The sequence below is a fragment of the Bos grunniens genome, chromosome 10, assembly GCF_055505025.1.
Source record: "Bos grunniens cultivar Pamir isolate PY7600 chromosome 10, Bosgru_T2T1.0, whole genome shotgun sequence".
Taxonomy (NCBI): Eukaryota; Metazoa; Chordata; class Mammalia; order Artiodactyla; family Bovidae; genus Bos; species Bos grunniens.
In genome coordinates, this window is record NC_141174.1 from 2,119,871 (window position 1) to 2,136,610 (window position 16,740).

The following is a 16,740-nucleotide window of genomic DNA, read 5'->3' on the forward strand; positions in this document are numbered from 1 at the left end:
AGTTTCCCCTTAATGGAAATAGTAGCATGCATCTATTTTACGTCTTTCAAAGGATATAATGTTACCTTTCATCCCAGCATAAATTCAATTTGCAGTGACATTTTTTACCTCTTTCATATGTCTTTCAAGGTTGAAATATGGAGCCCCAAAGAGCCGTGGGTTGGTTACCCCTCTTCGAAAGCATACATTTACCAGCTTGCAAACCCACCAAGCAAAGATTTCTTTTTCCGCCTTAAGTTCACATGATTTAATTTGCCTGAGTAACCCGCTGTCATAGGTTTTCATAGAGTCCTGACATCTAGCAGAGTAATTAATGCTTTAGGCTTTTAGGAACTGTTTCAGGATTTTATTAATCACCGTTGTGACTGCACATATGAATTATGAAGGAGTTTTTTGGGAGTTGGATTTCCCCCTCAGAAAAATTTCCGTATTTGTTCATTGTGAACTGATAGCCTGGAGAAGAAGAATAAAATTGGAGAATATTTGCTGGGTCCTGTGCCCACGTTTCAAGTTATCCAGAATCAGGATGACTTCACAGTGTACCGATGGAGGGTGAGTTGTTTGAAGTTGGTAGTCAGACGCTTTCTCTTTGCCTCACTGTAAATTAATTAGAGAGTCTCTGTGACTTTCCCAAAGATATGGATTTTGTGAACTGTTTAAAGATGCATGAAATCAGAAGGAATCTGTGTGTTATATTTGATTCTGCTGTGGTTCCCATCATTGGAGGAATCACTCTTAGAACTATTATGACTAGTGTGTTAGTCTTTGGCGGGCAGGTCTTCCAGGAGAAGAAGGGTATCCAGGTAACTGGGAAGAAAGAGGAACCTATCCTTCTGATTTCTTTTTCATTCTATGTACAGAAAACATTATGGAATTTCACAATTATGGGATGGTGTTTGAGATCAGTGTATGAAAGAGAAATGTGATGGGGGGCTGGTGTTTCTCTAGTCCCTAGGATTTAATCTGAAGTGCGAAAACCAAAACACAATACCCGTTTTCTTTGAAACTTCCCCCTCAGGCATCTGCTCACCCCAGACATTTGCAGGTTCTCTGCATAAATGCTGGTGTGGCCGCCTTTGGGTTCCACTGGCCGCTTTCCTTAGGCTTGGGGGTAAATGTGAGTTTCCCTTGTGTTTAGAGGAAATTTTACTTCGTGCATTTTACTCTGACAAGAGAAGGCTTGCTGCTTTCCTGGGAGCCGGGCTCTTTTCAGTGATTAGAGTGATTTTCTGTGATTCTACCATACTTGAGGAAGATGGTTGAGATGACAAATAAAAGACAAGGTAGTCATATCAGTGTGGCAGCCGCTCTCAGAGCCCAGTGCCTTGACTATTGAGTGAAAATGCCTGTTATTGCTCTGACTGCCATCTTTGCTCTTCCTAAGTGGCTGGTGGGGATGCGAGGTGGGAGAAGGAGCTGGGCAAGGCAGGAGGAAGTCCATTTGCAAAGTCAACAGCGGAAGCATTCAGGCAGAGCCGCAGACGTCTGACCTGAATTCTTATAGATAAGGCAAGGATTCGACGTGGGCAGCTGGGCCACCCTGCTCTTTCTCCAGTAGCTTGCTGTGACAGACTAATCTTAGGGTATTTTCATCTTAATTTACTCGCATCCTGCTTTTTGTAGGTACCAGCATTTCTGCCAAAGGTGATCAATTTGCTAAAGCTTACCATTAAGATTCTTTCCTCATATGAGTGTTGTATAATTATATATACATTCGGGCTCAAAGGTCCCCGTCTAACAAATTCCCTGCACAGAAGTACCATTTGAGGGCCCATTCTCTCATTAATTTTATTTGACATTTATGTCAACATTACATTCCTAGCCTAAAAGGAGAAATGACATGCGTACGCAGGGGTGTGTTAGAAAGTGGAGTATTTAGTTTGGCAGTGCAAAGCAGTCAGCTAAGTCCGCGAAAGCAAAATGTTCTAAATTAGTTAATACAGAGTGGTCTAAATGCACTCAATTGAAGTCATTCCACAAAGCGCCCAGTGCCCCCTCACGTGGCTGTTCTGATACTTCACGTTTTCCCTCTCGGGGTTCCCAGAAGTTCCTGACATGGTGTCTCTGGCAGATTACTAAGGGGTCATCAGAGGGGAAAGAAATCGGGGCTGAAGAGAAGTCGCTATGGTGTCAGGAGTGGAAGTTGCAAAAATCAAAGACCTGATTCTTCTCCCACCTGCACTGACTTCAGAGTGAGGATTATCAGTGGAACACGAGTGGAGAGTTTCACCGACACTGCCGCTGAGGTGGGAGAGCCGTGGGGAGACCCCTCCGGGCATCGAGAGTTACTGTTGCTTCTCAGACCACGTGGCTGTGGCATCGCTTAGCGCTTCCAAAAGTAGACAGAAGTGTAATCTGGGGTTGTTAACCCTAAACAAGAAAGGATTGTCACGCCTGACTTCTGGTCCGCTGCTCTGAATTTCGAATCCCTGGAGGCCTCCAGAGAGAGAGAGAGAGAGAGAGAGAGAGAGAGAGAGGGTTGGAGCCCGCCATGATCAGCACCCAAGGGCCTGAACGTGGCGGCTCCTTTCTGTTCCGGAATGCTGACTCTGACATCCTCTGTGGTTTGTATGTTCTCGAGCTGGGTTTTGTGCGCTCCTGTAACGGGGAACTGTAGACTTGGGCTTTTGTCTTGCCGAGAATTCACCAGCAGCAGAAAGGACTGTGAGTGGTTGAATTTGAATTTGTAATGTGAGTGGGGAGTGGGCAGATGGTCTAACCCCTCACTCTTTTTTACTCCAACGTTCACCCCTGCCCCCCATGTTTCCCCTACCCTGCCAGCCTGTTTACTCACCCCAAATAAACACTGCAGCCCCCCTACTTCTGTCTTTAGGATGAACCTGGAGGTTCAGATGGTTGATGGCCAGCAGACCTGTGAACCTGTCCGGATGACTGAGGCCCTCAAGGTCATCAGCTTGAGTGATTATAACTGTGACCGTCTGGAGTCAGTATCTCCTGGGGTCCCCTTGGTGGTCTGGCCCCTTCATGTCCTGGAAAGGCAGGGACTTTATCAAGGACAGAGAGGAGGAGGACAGTAGCAGCTTGTGAAGGGGAAACTGAGTCTGGGGTGACTTCCTCATAGTCAGTTCAGACAACAGTGTTCTCAGTACCTCCCGCTGGCTTTGAGGACTTTGTGATTTTTCTCACCTGATCTTGTCTGCTTAAGCTCTGGCTTGTCTGGCTAGGTTGTCAGGGTACAGGGCGAGGTTTTGTGGTGGTGCTTGGGGTGTGTGGTTTGTTTTGGAGTTCTGGTATACCCTGCTAACTCTCTTAAAGGCGCTGCGTACAGAACTAAGAACTTCATAGTTAACTGGCTGTCAAGGCAGTTCTGGATCTCATAGGGAAGAGATGTTGTGAGCTGGAAGGGCCTGGAGGTCTGGGCTGCCTATGCACATGTGGATAAACCCAGAGAGGTAAGAGCCAGGTCCAGGGACGGTTGTCCACTCTGTCCTCCTTCTTGTCTGTAGGACGATCAGAGCAACTTCCCACTGCAGTGCCGATGTCGTGGGCTGGGAGTTGGGAAAACCATTGCCGAGAGTGGCGGCAGTTACGTTCCAGCACCTTCGGACAGAGAGGCCCCTCGAGACTGTGCCGTCAGATCCTGAGGCTGTTAGCTGCGGGTGGCGGACCTGGGACTGGCAACTGGCGCCCCTGAGCCCTTGGTTCCACTGTCCCTCAGGGCTTTCTGGGGGTGAGACAAGGAGAAGCTCTCTGTCTCTCCCTGCCCTCCCCCCGCTCTCTCCCAGGCCATCATCGACCCCACAAAGACCTAAAACCTTGTTAGAGAAGAATGTTCACCGTGGAGGACTCTGTGCTCGTTGAGCCCCTGCCTCCACTCGAAGCCCAGTTAATGAGCTCCCGTCCCTGAGAGGACAGCTGTCTCCCCGGACCTCTCGCTGCTGATGCCGGTGGCCCTTGGCTGTCCGCGTCTGCTCAGGCTGCTAGAACCAAACGCCACAGGCTGGGTGGCTTATAAGAGCGGACATTTGTATTTCTCCCAGTCTGGAGCTGAAAGTCTGGGACCAGGGTGTCCGTGTGGTTGGGGGAGAACCCTCTTCTACTTACAGACTTCTCCTCGTAGCCTTCCACAGCAAAAGGGGCTTAAGAGCTCTCTGGGGCCTCCTTTCTGAGGGCGCTAATCCCGTTCACGAGGGCTCTGCCTTCATGACCCAATCGCCTCCCACAGCCCCCATCACATTGGGTATTAGGATTCCAACATGTGAATTTTGGGGGGACACAAACATTCCAGCCATCACAAGGGGTGCTACCTCGCAGCCAGGGAGTGGCAAGGGTCTGCCGTGGAGAGGACTGAATGATGGGGGCGCTGCAGGAAGAGTGGCTGAGATCACCTGTAGTTGTAGGCAGTGACGTGGAGGTAATTCCCTTGACTTCTGTCCTCTTAAAAAATGTTCTCTCTTGGCCGAGTCATGTTGATGTTTGGCAGAAACCAACACAATTCTGTGAAGCAATTATCCTGAATTAAAAAAAAAAAAAGTCCCCTCTCGGGACTTCCCTGGTGATCCAGTGGTCAAGAGTCCGCCTGCCAGTGTGGGGGACGCAGGATCAATCCCTGGTCCAGGAAGATTCCACATGCAGCACATCAACTCAGCCTGGGCACCGTCGCCGCTGAGCTTGCGTGGCACAGCTTCTGAAGCCTGTGAGTCTGGAGCCTATGCCCTGCAGCAAGAGAAGCCCCGGCAATGAGCAACCCCAGCATCGCAACTAGAGAGGAGCCCCCGCTCAGCGATGAAGAGCCCGTGCTCTGCAACAGAGGCCCAGCACAGCCACACGTCAGTTAAATTTTAGAAACCCCCCCTTAGCCCCCGAAGGCCGTGCTATGCACAGATTCCGCCTCCTCTCGTGGTCTTCAGGCCTGGCCAGGAGAGCTGTGTCTGAGGGGCCCCTATGTCCTGTCCCCCAGAGCTTGTCTGCAAGGCATCTGGCTCATTGCTTGGCTGGGAATGAGAGCTCCACTGACATCCGTGCTGTTTGCAGCAGGGCCCAAGCCAAGCTTTCCTCCCCCTGCAATTTACAAATTGCTAGTGGACCAACTCCGTGGATGGAGGGTCCATTCCCTTCTTTGACAGAATATTTGGAAAAGCAAGCAGTGCCCCTGGTCTTCTCTAAACGCCGCCTTATTGGCATTTGGCTTCTTGTAATATATTTTTAATATACTATATATGCTGTATCGGAGTAAATCAGTAGGTATGTTTTGAAATTAAATATTTGCTAAGGGCTAGGTTCTCCCAATGTTAAATTATTGATAACAAACTTCACGGACGCTGTATGAGACTTGATGATATATGAGTTTTGAGTGACCTGCCATTTATTAGACTTTATCTGCCCATGAAATCCATTTCCAATTCAGACCGTATCTACTGCAGGATTGCTTGCCAGAAATCTATTCCCAGGTTTCTCCTTATTTCAGTGAAATATCTCTGGCTCAGCACCTTTCCCAAGGTGGCTGATCTAATCGGGGCCCAATCGCTTATCACTTCTCATTTCCTTTGGCAGGTCTGTCCAACTGGGAAGTGCATCTCGGGGACGCTTGGGAGCAGTAGTCGACCTCCCCTGCTTTGCCCTTTCCCCCTGCTTAGAGGAAGGTGAGCTCCCTGACCCGCAGCCCCGCTCTGGGGTCCGTAAACAGCAAGAGGACCGCTTGTGTGGTCAGGAAAGCGGGGGTGGCCTCGCCGTCTTCCCTGGTGTCGGGGACTGTCGGGGGCCTCCCTGTACCCGGCAGTGTTCAGTGACCCCACGCAATCGGAGCCCGCTTGCTGGCACGGCGGCCGCGGGGCCCCATCCTTCTGCTCCCCTCCCCGCCGACTTCCGTGTGGACAGGTGTGTGCTTCTGGCTGCTGCAAGGTCCAGCTGGCAGGAGGGCTCCAACTTGTCATCACAGAAATAAAATTTGTCACCTCCGTGTTCCCCACCTCTGTCCTTTCATGTTTAACCAGCATTCAGAATGTTTACAAACATGTCAGGGGTCCTGTTTTTCTTTCCTAATTAATTCAGAAAAGGAGCAGAAGACGTCGCTAATGACATAAAAGAGAAAGGGACAGATAGCGCTGGGAGCGGCTTCTTTGTTTTTCAGTTGGAAACGGCAGTTGAACGAATATGGGCATCTGGTAATTGGAGAAATTACTTGGGGCCTCTCAGTGCCTCGGTGATTCCTGGGCTAGTCCTGGACTGATCAGAATTTATGAACAGGTCTAAACTGACCAAATCCGGTGGCAAACTTTCCTGCTCATAAACGAACGGACCGTGGTACTTCACTCTCCCGTGCACGAGGGAGAATAAAAATTTCCACACATATTGACTTTTTAATTATTTGAACTGTATTCTTTTTAGCCCTATTTCTGAAATCCTTTTCTCTGAGGACATTGAACCCAATTTAACCTTTGTCTTGATGATTCACAGTCATCTTTCTAAACATCTAGAACTGTGTACTTTAGTGATTCCAGAATCTTAACAACCTCAAGGGTGCAGTGTTTTAATTAAAGGAGCATTTCCTCTGTTCTTTGTTATCGAAAAGGCTAAAATAATAGACGTGGAATAATGGAAACCGTTCTAAACATAGAATCAAAACACTGGCTCTAATTTAATTGTTAATTAGCTGTTTGACTTTTAGCAAGTCTCGCAACCTCTCTGAGAATATACTTCTTCATCTGTAAAAACAGGATATTGGACCGTAATATTCCCAAGATTGTTTAGATTTCTAAACTTTTGTAATTTTACAACGGAGGACCATGATATTCTCTAACGCCAGTCGTCCGGAAGGGCTATTGAGGTTGGGATTATTTGTTTCTTTAAGATATAGTCCAAGACTGCCAAGATTTTTCTAGCTATTGTGTTGGCTTTGAAACTTTCTTCTATTCCATGGTTTGCAAACTGTAGCCTGTGGGCCAAGTTTGACCTGCCACCTGTTTCTGTAAATAAGATTTTATTGGAACTCAGCCACGCTCCTCCGTTCACACATTGGTCTATGGCTTATTCTGAGCTACACGGGTGAAGCTGAGTTGTCACAACAGAGAAAGTGTGATCTGTGATCCTAAAATATTTACTCTCCGATCTTCATAGGACAAGTTTGCCAACCTCTGCTCGGTTCTTTTTTTTCATAACTCTGTCACTTTTCACTGTGATCACTCTCTCCTTCCGGGAATCCGTGTTAATCTACTGTATCTACCCGGCTAGAGCTTAAGAAACCAGACCAGACAACTGGTTAGAGTTGTGTTCAAAGTAAGAGTCAGTCAGTTCTGGATGAAAGTCCAAGGGGACAGCATGCACCGAGTGTGCCGAGTGGCCACGGAGAGGTCACTGGAGAGCTGCATGCTGCAGCCCATGGGGTCGCAAAGGGCCGACTCTGTGTGAGTTGACATGATTTAGCAACTGAGCACACCACACAATCCAGGTGGCTAAAGTCGTTCCCCAATTTGCAATTTCTAGAAACAGTTGCTTTTAGGTTGCTGACTGTGATGATGGATTGGCCATAAAGTCTGCTTCCTCCGAGGACGTGTCACTTCATGTGTATGACATCTCCTATCACGGTGAGGCTCAGTACCAGAGTCGTGAACTCAAGTTGAGATCAAAAGACCTGGGTTTAGACCCTCCTCAGCCATCCCAGGAGAAGGCGATGGCACCCCACTCCAGTACTCTTGCCTGGAAAATTCATGGATGGAGGAGCCTGGTGGGCTGCAGTCCATGAGGTCGCTGAGGGTCGGACATGACTGAGCGACTTCACTTTCACTTTTCACTTTCATCTATTGGAGAAAGAAATGGCAACCCACTCCAGTGTTCTTGCCTGGAGAATCCCAGGGACGGGGAAGCCTGGTGGGCTGCCGTCTCTGGGGTCGCACAGAGTCGGACACGACTGAATCGACTTAGCTGCAGCAGCAGCCATCCCGTGACTGTACGATCTTGGGCCATCGGTCCCTTTACAAGCCCGTTTCTTTGTCTGTAAAATGGGGACGACATTCACTCTACATCGTGGGGCGAGCTACAGGGGCTCTGTGTTTCAGCTCCTCCCCCAGCTGTGCTTTCCCCCGCTTGGGTGGAGCAGGTGTGAAGCCTAGACCAAATTGTAGAATGTGAAATGGGCCGCAGCCATGGTGGGCAAGATCACTGCGCCTTAGAAATTACCGGGTGACTCCAAGTGTTTCACCTCATTCTCACGCCCTGGTGAGTAATCCTTCAGGTTGCTGGATAGGCTGAGCTCCTGATAAAGTCAAATTTTGATTCCCTGCTAGGCCCTTGTTCCTGTGACTCGTTCGATGGTTGGTAAAGTGAAGGAGTTGGGGTGAGGGGAAGAGGCAGACCTTCCTGGGTCCCAAGTTGTAATAGCATCCACCCCAGTGGTGGGGCTAGTGGTAAAGAACCCGCCTGCCAGTGCAGGTAGACGTAAGAGACACGGGTTCGACCCCTGGGTTGGGAGGATCCCCTGGAGGAGGGCACGGCAGCCCGCTCCGGTATTCTTGCCTGGAGAATCCTGTGGACAGAGGAGCCTGGCAGGCGGCAGCCCGTGGGGTCACACAGAGTCTGGCCCGACTGCAGAGACTCAGCGCACGAGCGCAGCTCCTGTCCGCTGCTGGTGATGGTGCTGCCCTGTGGGTGTGAGTCTGAGGCTGTGTGTGTGCTGTATGGGCTCAGTTGTGTCCCCAGCTCTGTGACCCTGTGGACTGCAGCCTGCCAGACTCCCCTGCCCGTGGCGTTTTCCAGGGAAGAATACGAGAGTGGTTGTCATTCCCTTCTCCAGGGACTCTTCTGGACCCAGAGATGGAACCTGTGTCTTCCACGTCGACCTGCCTTGGCAGGCGGGCTCTTCACCACTGTGCCACCTGGGAAGCCATGTCGGCACAGATGCTACGTGGATAACTGCCTCCTTCTGTGGTCTGTAAGTGTCTTACAGGCGGGTACTGTGTTTTAAATTTTAGCTCTGAACCTCCATTGACTCGAACACTATCTGCCTCGACATACGTATGTTGAATTGATTTGTCATGACCAGGGTTTCCTGGCAGCACCAAGGTTTCTTGGAGGTTGACTCTCTATGTTTACTGCGTGTCTAGAGAGTAGCCACGCGTCTGTAAAATGCTCAGTGTCAGAACACAGCCATCTGGTGGAGGAATTCCCTTCCCCGAGGAGACAGAGGGCTTCCCTCGTAGCTCAGTTGGTAAAGAATCTGCCTGCAGTGCAGGAGACCCGGGTTCGATCCCTGGAGAAGGAAATGGCAACACACTGCAGTATCCTTGCCTGGGAAATCTCATGGACAGAGGGGCCTGGTGGGCTGCAGTCCATGTGGCTGCAAAGAGTTGGGCACAACTGAGCGACTAACACTTACTCAGGAGACAGAAGAAGGCAGGCCAGGCTACAGGTGTGCAGAGCTGGGCCAAAGTCAGCCCGCTGCTCACTCAGGGTGACCACGCCTTTCCATCTCTGCTGTTCTTTCCCTGACTCTGAGGCTCCACCCACTCCTCACCTCCATTGCTTTTGCTCCGTTGCTGTCCTCGGATAATCTGGATCAGACTGTGGGAACTGAAAAGGAAGACTGATGTACAGCTCAACTTAAAGGTTTTCCTCGAAGGGCCGAACCATCCATGATCCAAGACATGTGTAAGCTTTCTTTCCTTTGGCTGCTTGGTTCAATATCTTCTTAAAAAGTTAATTAATTTTTATTGCTGTATAGTTGCTTCACAATGTTATGTGAGCTTCGACATGAGTCAACACTTACATTTATGTATACGGTCCTGGTGGTGGTGGTGTAGTCACTAAGTTGTATCCAACTCTTGTGATCTCATGGACTGTAGCCCTCCAGGCTCCTCTGTCCATGGGATTCTCCAGGCGAGAAGACTGGAGTGGGTAGCCATTCCCTTCTCCAGGGGATCTTCCCGACCCAGGGATCAAACCTGCGTCTCCTGCATCGCAGACAGATTCTTTACCATCTGAGCCACCAGGGAAGCCATATGTTACTTATCTCTTCCTGGGAAATGAATAACAAACACTCGTTTCCTTCATTTAAACAAATGTTGAATCTCTGATTTGTGCCAGGCTTTGTGCTACTTGTTAGGGTTGTAGCCGTAAAAAGGACAGAGGAGGCCTCTGCTTGCGAGGACTGTGTGTGTAATTAACAAGCGCATAGACAGGCGAACAGCTGCCAGTTGTGAGAAGCTGTGGAAGACGTGAATGTTAGGGGTCAGCTCTGGGGAGGCTGTCCCCGCACCGTCATCACAGGACACTGCTATCCTTTCTTCTGAATTACTAAAATCTCTCTGTGTGTTTCCTTCTGGCTGTGCTGAGTCTTCCCTGCTGCGCTCTCCAGTTGCGCAGAACCGGGGCTCCTGCCTGTGGGCTGCTCACTGCGCTGGCTTTTCCTGCTGTGGCACGCGGGCTCCAGGGTGCAGGGCTTCTGCTGCTTCCTTTCCACTCTTGGGCCCCAGACGGCAGACTCAGTGGCTGTGGTACACAGGCCTCGTTGCTGCACCGCCCTGTGGGATCTTCCCAGGCCAGGGATCAAACCATGTGCCCGGCACTGCCAGGCAGGTTCTTAACCATGGGACCAGCACGGGCTTCCCCCTTACAGAACCTTAAAATCCAGAAGGAGGCGCTTATTACGCTAATGGTGGAAAGAAGAGCTTCCAGGCGGAGGGCGCAGCGTAAGCCAAGACCCCAAGGGCGACGAAGGGGTCCTGGCTCGTTTGTGGAATTGCAGCAGCAGGAATGTGTGGGGGAGCAGGGTCCGGTGGAGGCCCTGGAGCTGATCTGCTTTGGGGAGGGGTGCTGGGTTTATTTATGGGAAACCTTGGGCTAGGGTTAGTCCTGCAGGCCAAGTGAGTGATGCCCCTGGGCTCCACGGGATCAAGCGAAGATGAAGATAACATTCTGGTGCATTGCATGGAAATGGCAGGGACAAGGAGGTCTTCGGATGCTGACAGAATCTCGGAGGTGGAATTTACTAAGATGAGAGATATTTGGGGGAGGGGTGGAAGGACAGATTCGGGGGAGCAGTCTTAAGTTCCGCTTCGGAATGAGGTGCGCCGTGGCCCAGGCGCCTCTGGAGCTGAAGAACATGAGCTGGGGGAGCCTTTCTTGCTCGTGAATCGTCCATACCATGCTCTGAAGAACGACCAGCCTGCTTGCTTGCATGGAACTCTTTCCTGGATACCACTCTGTACCTGGGTTTACACCACGTCACCCCTTCGGCAAACGCTCACAGGAGGTGCTTGGTAAATATCTGCTGATGGCTGTCTGCGCCGAGCATCCTCAGCTCGTTCAGAGCTCGACTCTGAAGCAGGAACTCTGGGTAAAGGGGAAGAGAGGCAAATGAAGAGGGTTTTTTTTTTTGGTGTGTGTGTGTGTGGTGGTGATGATGAAATGGCTATTTTTCTAAAAAGAGACGTCAGCTGAGTGGGGAGGATGAAATGAAAGCGAAACTGGCTTGAGGGACACATCTAGACATCTGGTCCCTGTCCGCTGTCTCTTGTCCTCCAGACTCAGCGTCTCGGGTCGGCTTGAGTCTCTAGACTCCGAGGGTAGCGGCCAAGGAAAGGGAGTCAGGGTCCCACCTGCACGCCCGTCTTCCCTTCCTTTTTCTGTCTGTCCTTTTTCCTCCCTGCTCTTCTATTCCCACCTTAGAGAAGAAAAGGCGAAGTTTCCTGGAGGGAAGGGGAGGAGGAGAGTGAAGCTGAGAGCTCCACTCGGAGGTCACAGGCCTGGGGATGCCGTTTGGACCATGTCGCCGCAGTCACACACGAACCTGAATGAGTCATGAGTGTCTCACGCCCTGAAAACCAGCAGGACGTCCATTTTCACCGCATTGTCTCAGTGTTCCGGAAGATTGAAGCTGGTGATAGCAGTACCTCTTCTTAACTCAAATGTGCGTTTCCGTGACCTGTCCCGTCTCCCCAGCTGGTGATTTTTGACAAAGCAAACTAGAGAGGGTGGCGTCTTGCGATTTTAAAAGGTAAGCATTTGTTGCATTTTTAAAAACATATAAGTTATTTCTTCCCTGTAGGAAAGTAAAGAAATCTGTGACAAAATAATAATTAAATGCTGACAGTGCTAAATTTCTACCCAGCGTGAGCTGGCAGCAGTTTCATACCGAAACATTAGGTCACTGGGAGAGGAAAAAATCTGATTAAATACCTCTGTAGGCTTTTCTGATTAGCTGTTCTTAAAATGAGTCCATGACAGTAATGAAAGGGTGTGATTTGACAGCCGCAATTTACTCTTGGAAAAAAAAGGTAAAGTGGAATGGTGCGTCTGAGTGAGGGTTTTCCAGGGATTTCTTGTTGGTCTCTCCTAGTGGGGTTTGTTTCATAAGCATCAGCTTCTAGCGGTTTTGAGAGCCCCCCAGCTGAAAAGCTGATTGTGACTGGATGCGGGTTGAGGGACAGTTTCAGCGCCAGCCTTCCTTTTTCGTTTTTTGTCTTCTGCAGGCAGCAGGTTTCGTATTTCTGGGGTTAAATGACCTTGACACGAGCAGGTTTGGGAAACGCCGTGTGGGTTGTGGAGAGTCTCTTATCCCGTGTATTAACTTTCTGTGTCTGGCAGCTCGCAGTGTCTCTTTGTATTAACTCGCCGTGGCACGAGGTCTGCAGGCCAGGTTTGACGTGAAGGTGCAACGATTATGTGGCATATGGTAAAGGCAGGGACCACCGCTAATCACTCTTTTCCCTTTTTCCTTGACTTCTACTGGTGATGGGAGAGTTCTTGAATTTGCAAGTGTTTTCCTCTTTCAGCCCCATCACGCTCTCACCCTCAGGAGATGCTCGAGCAGATGATTTTCTTGGCTGGGGTGTGATGGAGCACAGAGTTTCAAACCTGAAAGAGGATGCGATGCTCGCTTAGGTTAAAATGCTCCCTTTCAAAGACAAGGATGCTGGGTGGAGCTCCAGCTGAGGGGTGGCTGCAGACTGGAGCCTGGAACCCTGGTCTCCAGGTGTGCTGGCTTTTCCTTTGCTGTCCTACGTCCCAGAGGCTGTAGTGAAGCCAGTGTATTAGTGCCCTAGGGCTGCTATAACAAAATGTACAAGTGAAAGTCTCTCAGTCGTGTCCGACTCTTTGCTACCCCACAGACTATACAGCCCATGGAATTCTCCAGGTCAGAATGTTGGAGTGGGTTGCCTTTCCCTCCTCCACGGGATCTTCCCAACCCAGGGATTGAATCCAAGTCTCCCACATTGCAGGTAGATTCTTTACCAGCTGAGCCACAAGGGAAGCCCAAGAATACTGGAGTAGGTAGCCTATCCCTTCTCCAGTGGATCTTCCCAACCCAGGGATCAAACTGGGGTCTCCTGCATTGCAAACTGAATGGCTTTTAACAAATCCTTTTTAATTAAAAAGTGTATGTATTTATTTGGCTGTGCCAGGTCTTAGTCCTGGCATGCGCGATCTTCGCTGCAGCACGTGGGATCTTTAGTTGTGGCAAACTCTCAGTTTGGTCCCTGATGAGGGATCACACCTGGGCCCCCTGCGTTAGGAGTGCAGAGTCTTAGCCACTGGACCACCAGGGAGGGAACTTTAATCACCAGGGAAGTGGCTTTAATTAGGGCAACAGAAACTTTTTCTCTCGTATATCCTGGAACCTGGAACTCTGAGATCGAGGTCCTGGCCGCGCTGCGCAGACTGAAGTCTCTGTGGGACCCTCCGGGGCCTCTCTCTAGCTTCTGGTAGCGCTGCCGGTCCTCGGCATTCCCCGGCTGTGGCAACAGAGCTCCAGCCTCTGCCCCCAGCATTGGGTGCCTTTGTCCATGTGTGTATCTCTGAGTCTTTTCTCTCCTCATAAGGGCGCCTCTCACACTGGATTTAGGGCCCACCTTACTCCAGCAAAACATCATCTTAAGTAATTGCATCTACGTGTTTCCGAATAAGGTCACGTTCTGAGGTCCTGGGAGTTCGGGCTTCTGCATGGTTTTGGGAGGGGACACAGTTCGACATGGAACAGGTGGGCTTGGGCAAGGCTGTCCACGGGAGGGTTTTGGAGCCATCGAAGGGCGATGGGTCGTTGTCACCTTCAGCTGTACTCTGAGAGCTTGTTCCGTCTTGATGCCTTTCCTGTTGAGTGCAGGAACCCGAGTCTTCTCCGTTTATTATTAATGAGGGTGATATGTAGTTTCACTTTTTAGCAGGGAGTGAGAGCGTGTGAGTCAATCCGAGGATTAGCCACAGAAAAAGGATAAAGTTAGAAACAATTCAAAGACGAGATTTGAGCTGCAGACATTATTATGGAGATGCTCTGGGTTCTTTTTCCGTCTCATTAAAGTCCTTCAGTTCGGAGAGTTGGTTCTATTTATTCTTATGCGTGCATGCGTGCTCAGTCGCTCAGTCGTATACTAGTTCTATATTTATTTATAATTTAGAATAATTATAATTTAGAATATACAGTAATTTATTCTATATTACTTATTCTGTAATTTATTCAGCAGTCACAATTATCCTACTTGTCTCCTTAAATATTATTTTTTTCATTCTCCCCTCACTCTAAATTTAGGGTTCCCTCATAGCTCAGTTGGTAAAGAATCCACCTGCAATGCCCAGAGACCTGGGTTCAATTCCTGGGTTGGGAAGATCTGCTGGAGAAGGGATAGAGTACCCACTCCAGTATTCTTGGGCTTCCCTTGTGGCTCAGCTGGTAAAGAATCCGCCTGCAACTCGGGAGACCTGGGTTCGATCCCTGGGTTGGGAAGATTCCCCTGGAGAAGGGAGGATTCCATGGACTGTATAGTCCATGGGGTCGCAAAGAGTTGGACATGACTAAGCAACTTTTACTCTCACATTTTCGCTCTAAATTCACCTTCTGGAAAGCGTGCAATTTGATTTTATTATTTATTCATTTATTTGGCTGCGTTGGTCTTAGTCGCCACACGCGGGGTCTTTCATTATAGCAAGCGGGCTTAGTTGTGGCATGTGGGGTCTTATTAATAACCCCCCACCAGGACTGAACCTGTGTCCCCTGCACTGGAAGATGGATGTCTAACCACTGGATCACCAGGGAAAGCGTAACATTTTCCTTCCTTCTGTCCTGTCGCGCAGCAGACAGTCCATCGCGGCGCCCGTTTCCCGCCGTGGCTGTCTCCCTGAGCTCACCCCGCTGAGCCTCTTTCAGGCCACACTGACCCACTGGTTGACCTGCAGACGTCCGTCAGGCCGTCCGCCCTCACACTCCCCTGTGGCTCCTTTGGCCGTGTTCAGCGTCCCTCTCCTCTCCGCCCTTCCGGACACCAGCCGCCCTCGAAGCCCCCATCACCCCTCGTCCGTGGGTACTGCCCGGACAGGAGGTGATCTCCTCCTGAGTGAACACCTGTAGGACTCCTTGTCAGGAGCGCACAGATCGGCCTTTCCTGCTCTCTCACCAGAGGAATCGTGAGTTAGCAGCCACGGGCCCTGCCTCCTAGCGTGGTTCTGCCACTGAGACTTTGTGTGGCCGTGGGGCGTGTCCAGTGCTGCCTGTCTCGTCATGGTTCTGTGAGGAGCAGGTGAGACAGAACCTTAAAGTTATATGAAACTCGTCTATTTCTTTCTTTCTTTTTGGCTGCACTGACTGGGCCCTCACTGTCATGCGTGGGCTCCTCTCCAGGGGTGGGGCCCCGGATTTTCATGGTGGGGGCTTCTTTCGTTGTGGGGCAGGGATGCTAGAACACGTGGGTTCAGTTGTTGGGGCACGCGAGCCTGGTTGTCCCTTGGCATGTCACATCTCCTGGACCAGAGATTGAACCCGCATCCCCTGCATTGCAAGGTGGATTCTCACCCACAGGACCACCAGGGAGATCTCACTATTTAAATAGTAATTACTTAACGCAACTCAGTTTACTCATCTGTCAGTCAGTGAGTTCAGTGGCTCGGTTGTGTCGACTCCTTGCGACCCCATGAACCGCAGCACGCCAGGCCTCCCTGTCCATCACCAACTCCCAGAGTTTACTCAAACTCATGTTCATCGAGTCATGAGAGAGTCATTTCTTAGGCAGGTTGATAAGAAGTCTAGGGGTCCCCAAGGAGAGAGGGGTCTGGAATTCTCAAGGAGGAAGAAAGGACAAACATTTTTCCTTCTCTACATTCCTTAGGATTATATAACAATAATGTATCCTGCCTGAGGACAGTCTCTGGATTAAGGACAGTCTCTGGATTAAACCTTCTGTTATCTTAAAATGTAAATTATAGGAGTAGACCTGGTCTTTACAAGGATGTATCCTGCCTGAGGACAGTCTCTGGATTAAACCTTCTGGCTAATTCTGTTATCTTAAAATGTAAATTATGGGAGTAGGTCTGGTGAGGTCTTGACAACCTCCAGACATTCTTTGGATTCATTGGAGAGTATATAACTTCGTTGCTAACACTAGCAAGTGGGTACTCTTTCTGCTCCCTTCTGATGCCTATGTCAGAAGCTTTCTCTATCTCCTTTATACTTTAATAAGTCTTTATTACACAAAAGCTCTGAGCGATCAAGCCTCGTCTCTGGCCCTGGATTGAATTCTTCTCCTCCGGGGGCCAAGAATCCTGGTGTCTTTGCGTGATTCAACAACAACCTTTCAGTCATTGATGCCATCCAACCATCTCATCCTCTGTCATCTCCTTCTCCTCCCGTCTTCAATCTTTCCCAACTTCAGGGTCTTTTCCAATGAGTCAGTTCTTTGCATCAGGTGGCCAAAGGATTGGAGTTTCAGCTTCAGCATCAGTCCTTCCAATGAACATTCAGGACTGATTTCCTTTAGGATTGACTGGTTGGATCTTCTTGCAGTCCAAAGGACTCTCAGG

General features: G+C 49.8%; 2 protein-coding genes across 9 annotated transcripts in view; both read left to right on the top strand.

Moving 5' to 3' along the window:
- Positions 1-16,740, top strand: part of FOXN3 (forkhead box N3) — a 446,920-nt gene that overhangs the window by 34,417 nt on the left and 395,763 nt on the right. The window contains exon 1 of one of the 7 annotated variants that reach the window (XM_086319224.1): positions 8,750-8,887. The exons of the other annotated variants lie outside the window; for them this stretch is intronic. The gene's annotated coding sequence lies outside the window, so the exon portion shown is untranslated. Of the gene's footprint in view, positions 1-8,749; positions 8,888-16,740 lie in introns of those variants that run through there. 7 annotated transcript variants of the gene reach the window in all.
- Positions 1-16,740, top strand: part of LOC147363865 (uncharacterized) — a 66,072-nt gene that overhangs the window by 32,419 nt on the left and 16,913 nt on the right. Inside the window, exon 2 of one of the 2 annotated variants that reach the window (XM_086319229.1) lies at positions 5,515-5,603. The exons of the other annotated variant lie outside the window; for it this stretch is intronic. Coding sequence (XP_086175355.1) covers positions 5,515-5,603 — 89 coding nt within the window. The remainder of the gene's footprint in view (positions 1-5,514; positions 5,604-16,740) is intronic. 2 annotated transcript variants of the gene reach the window in all.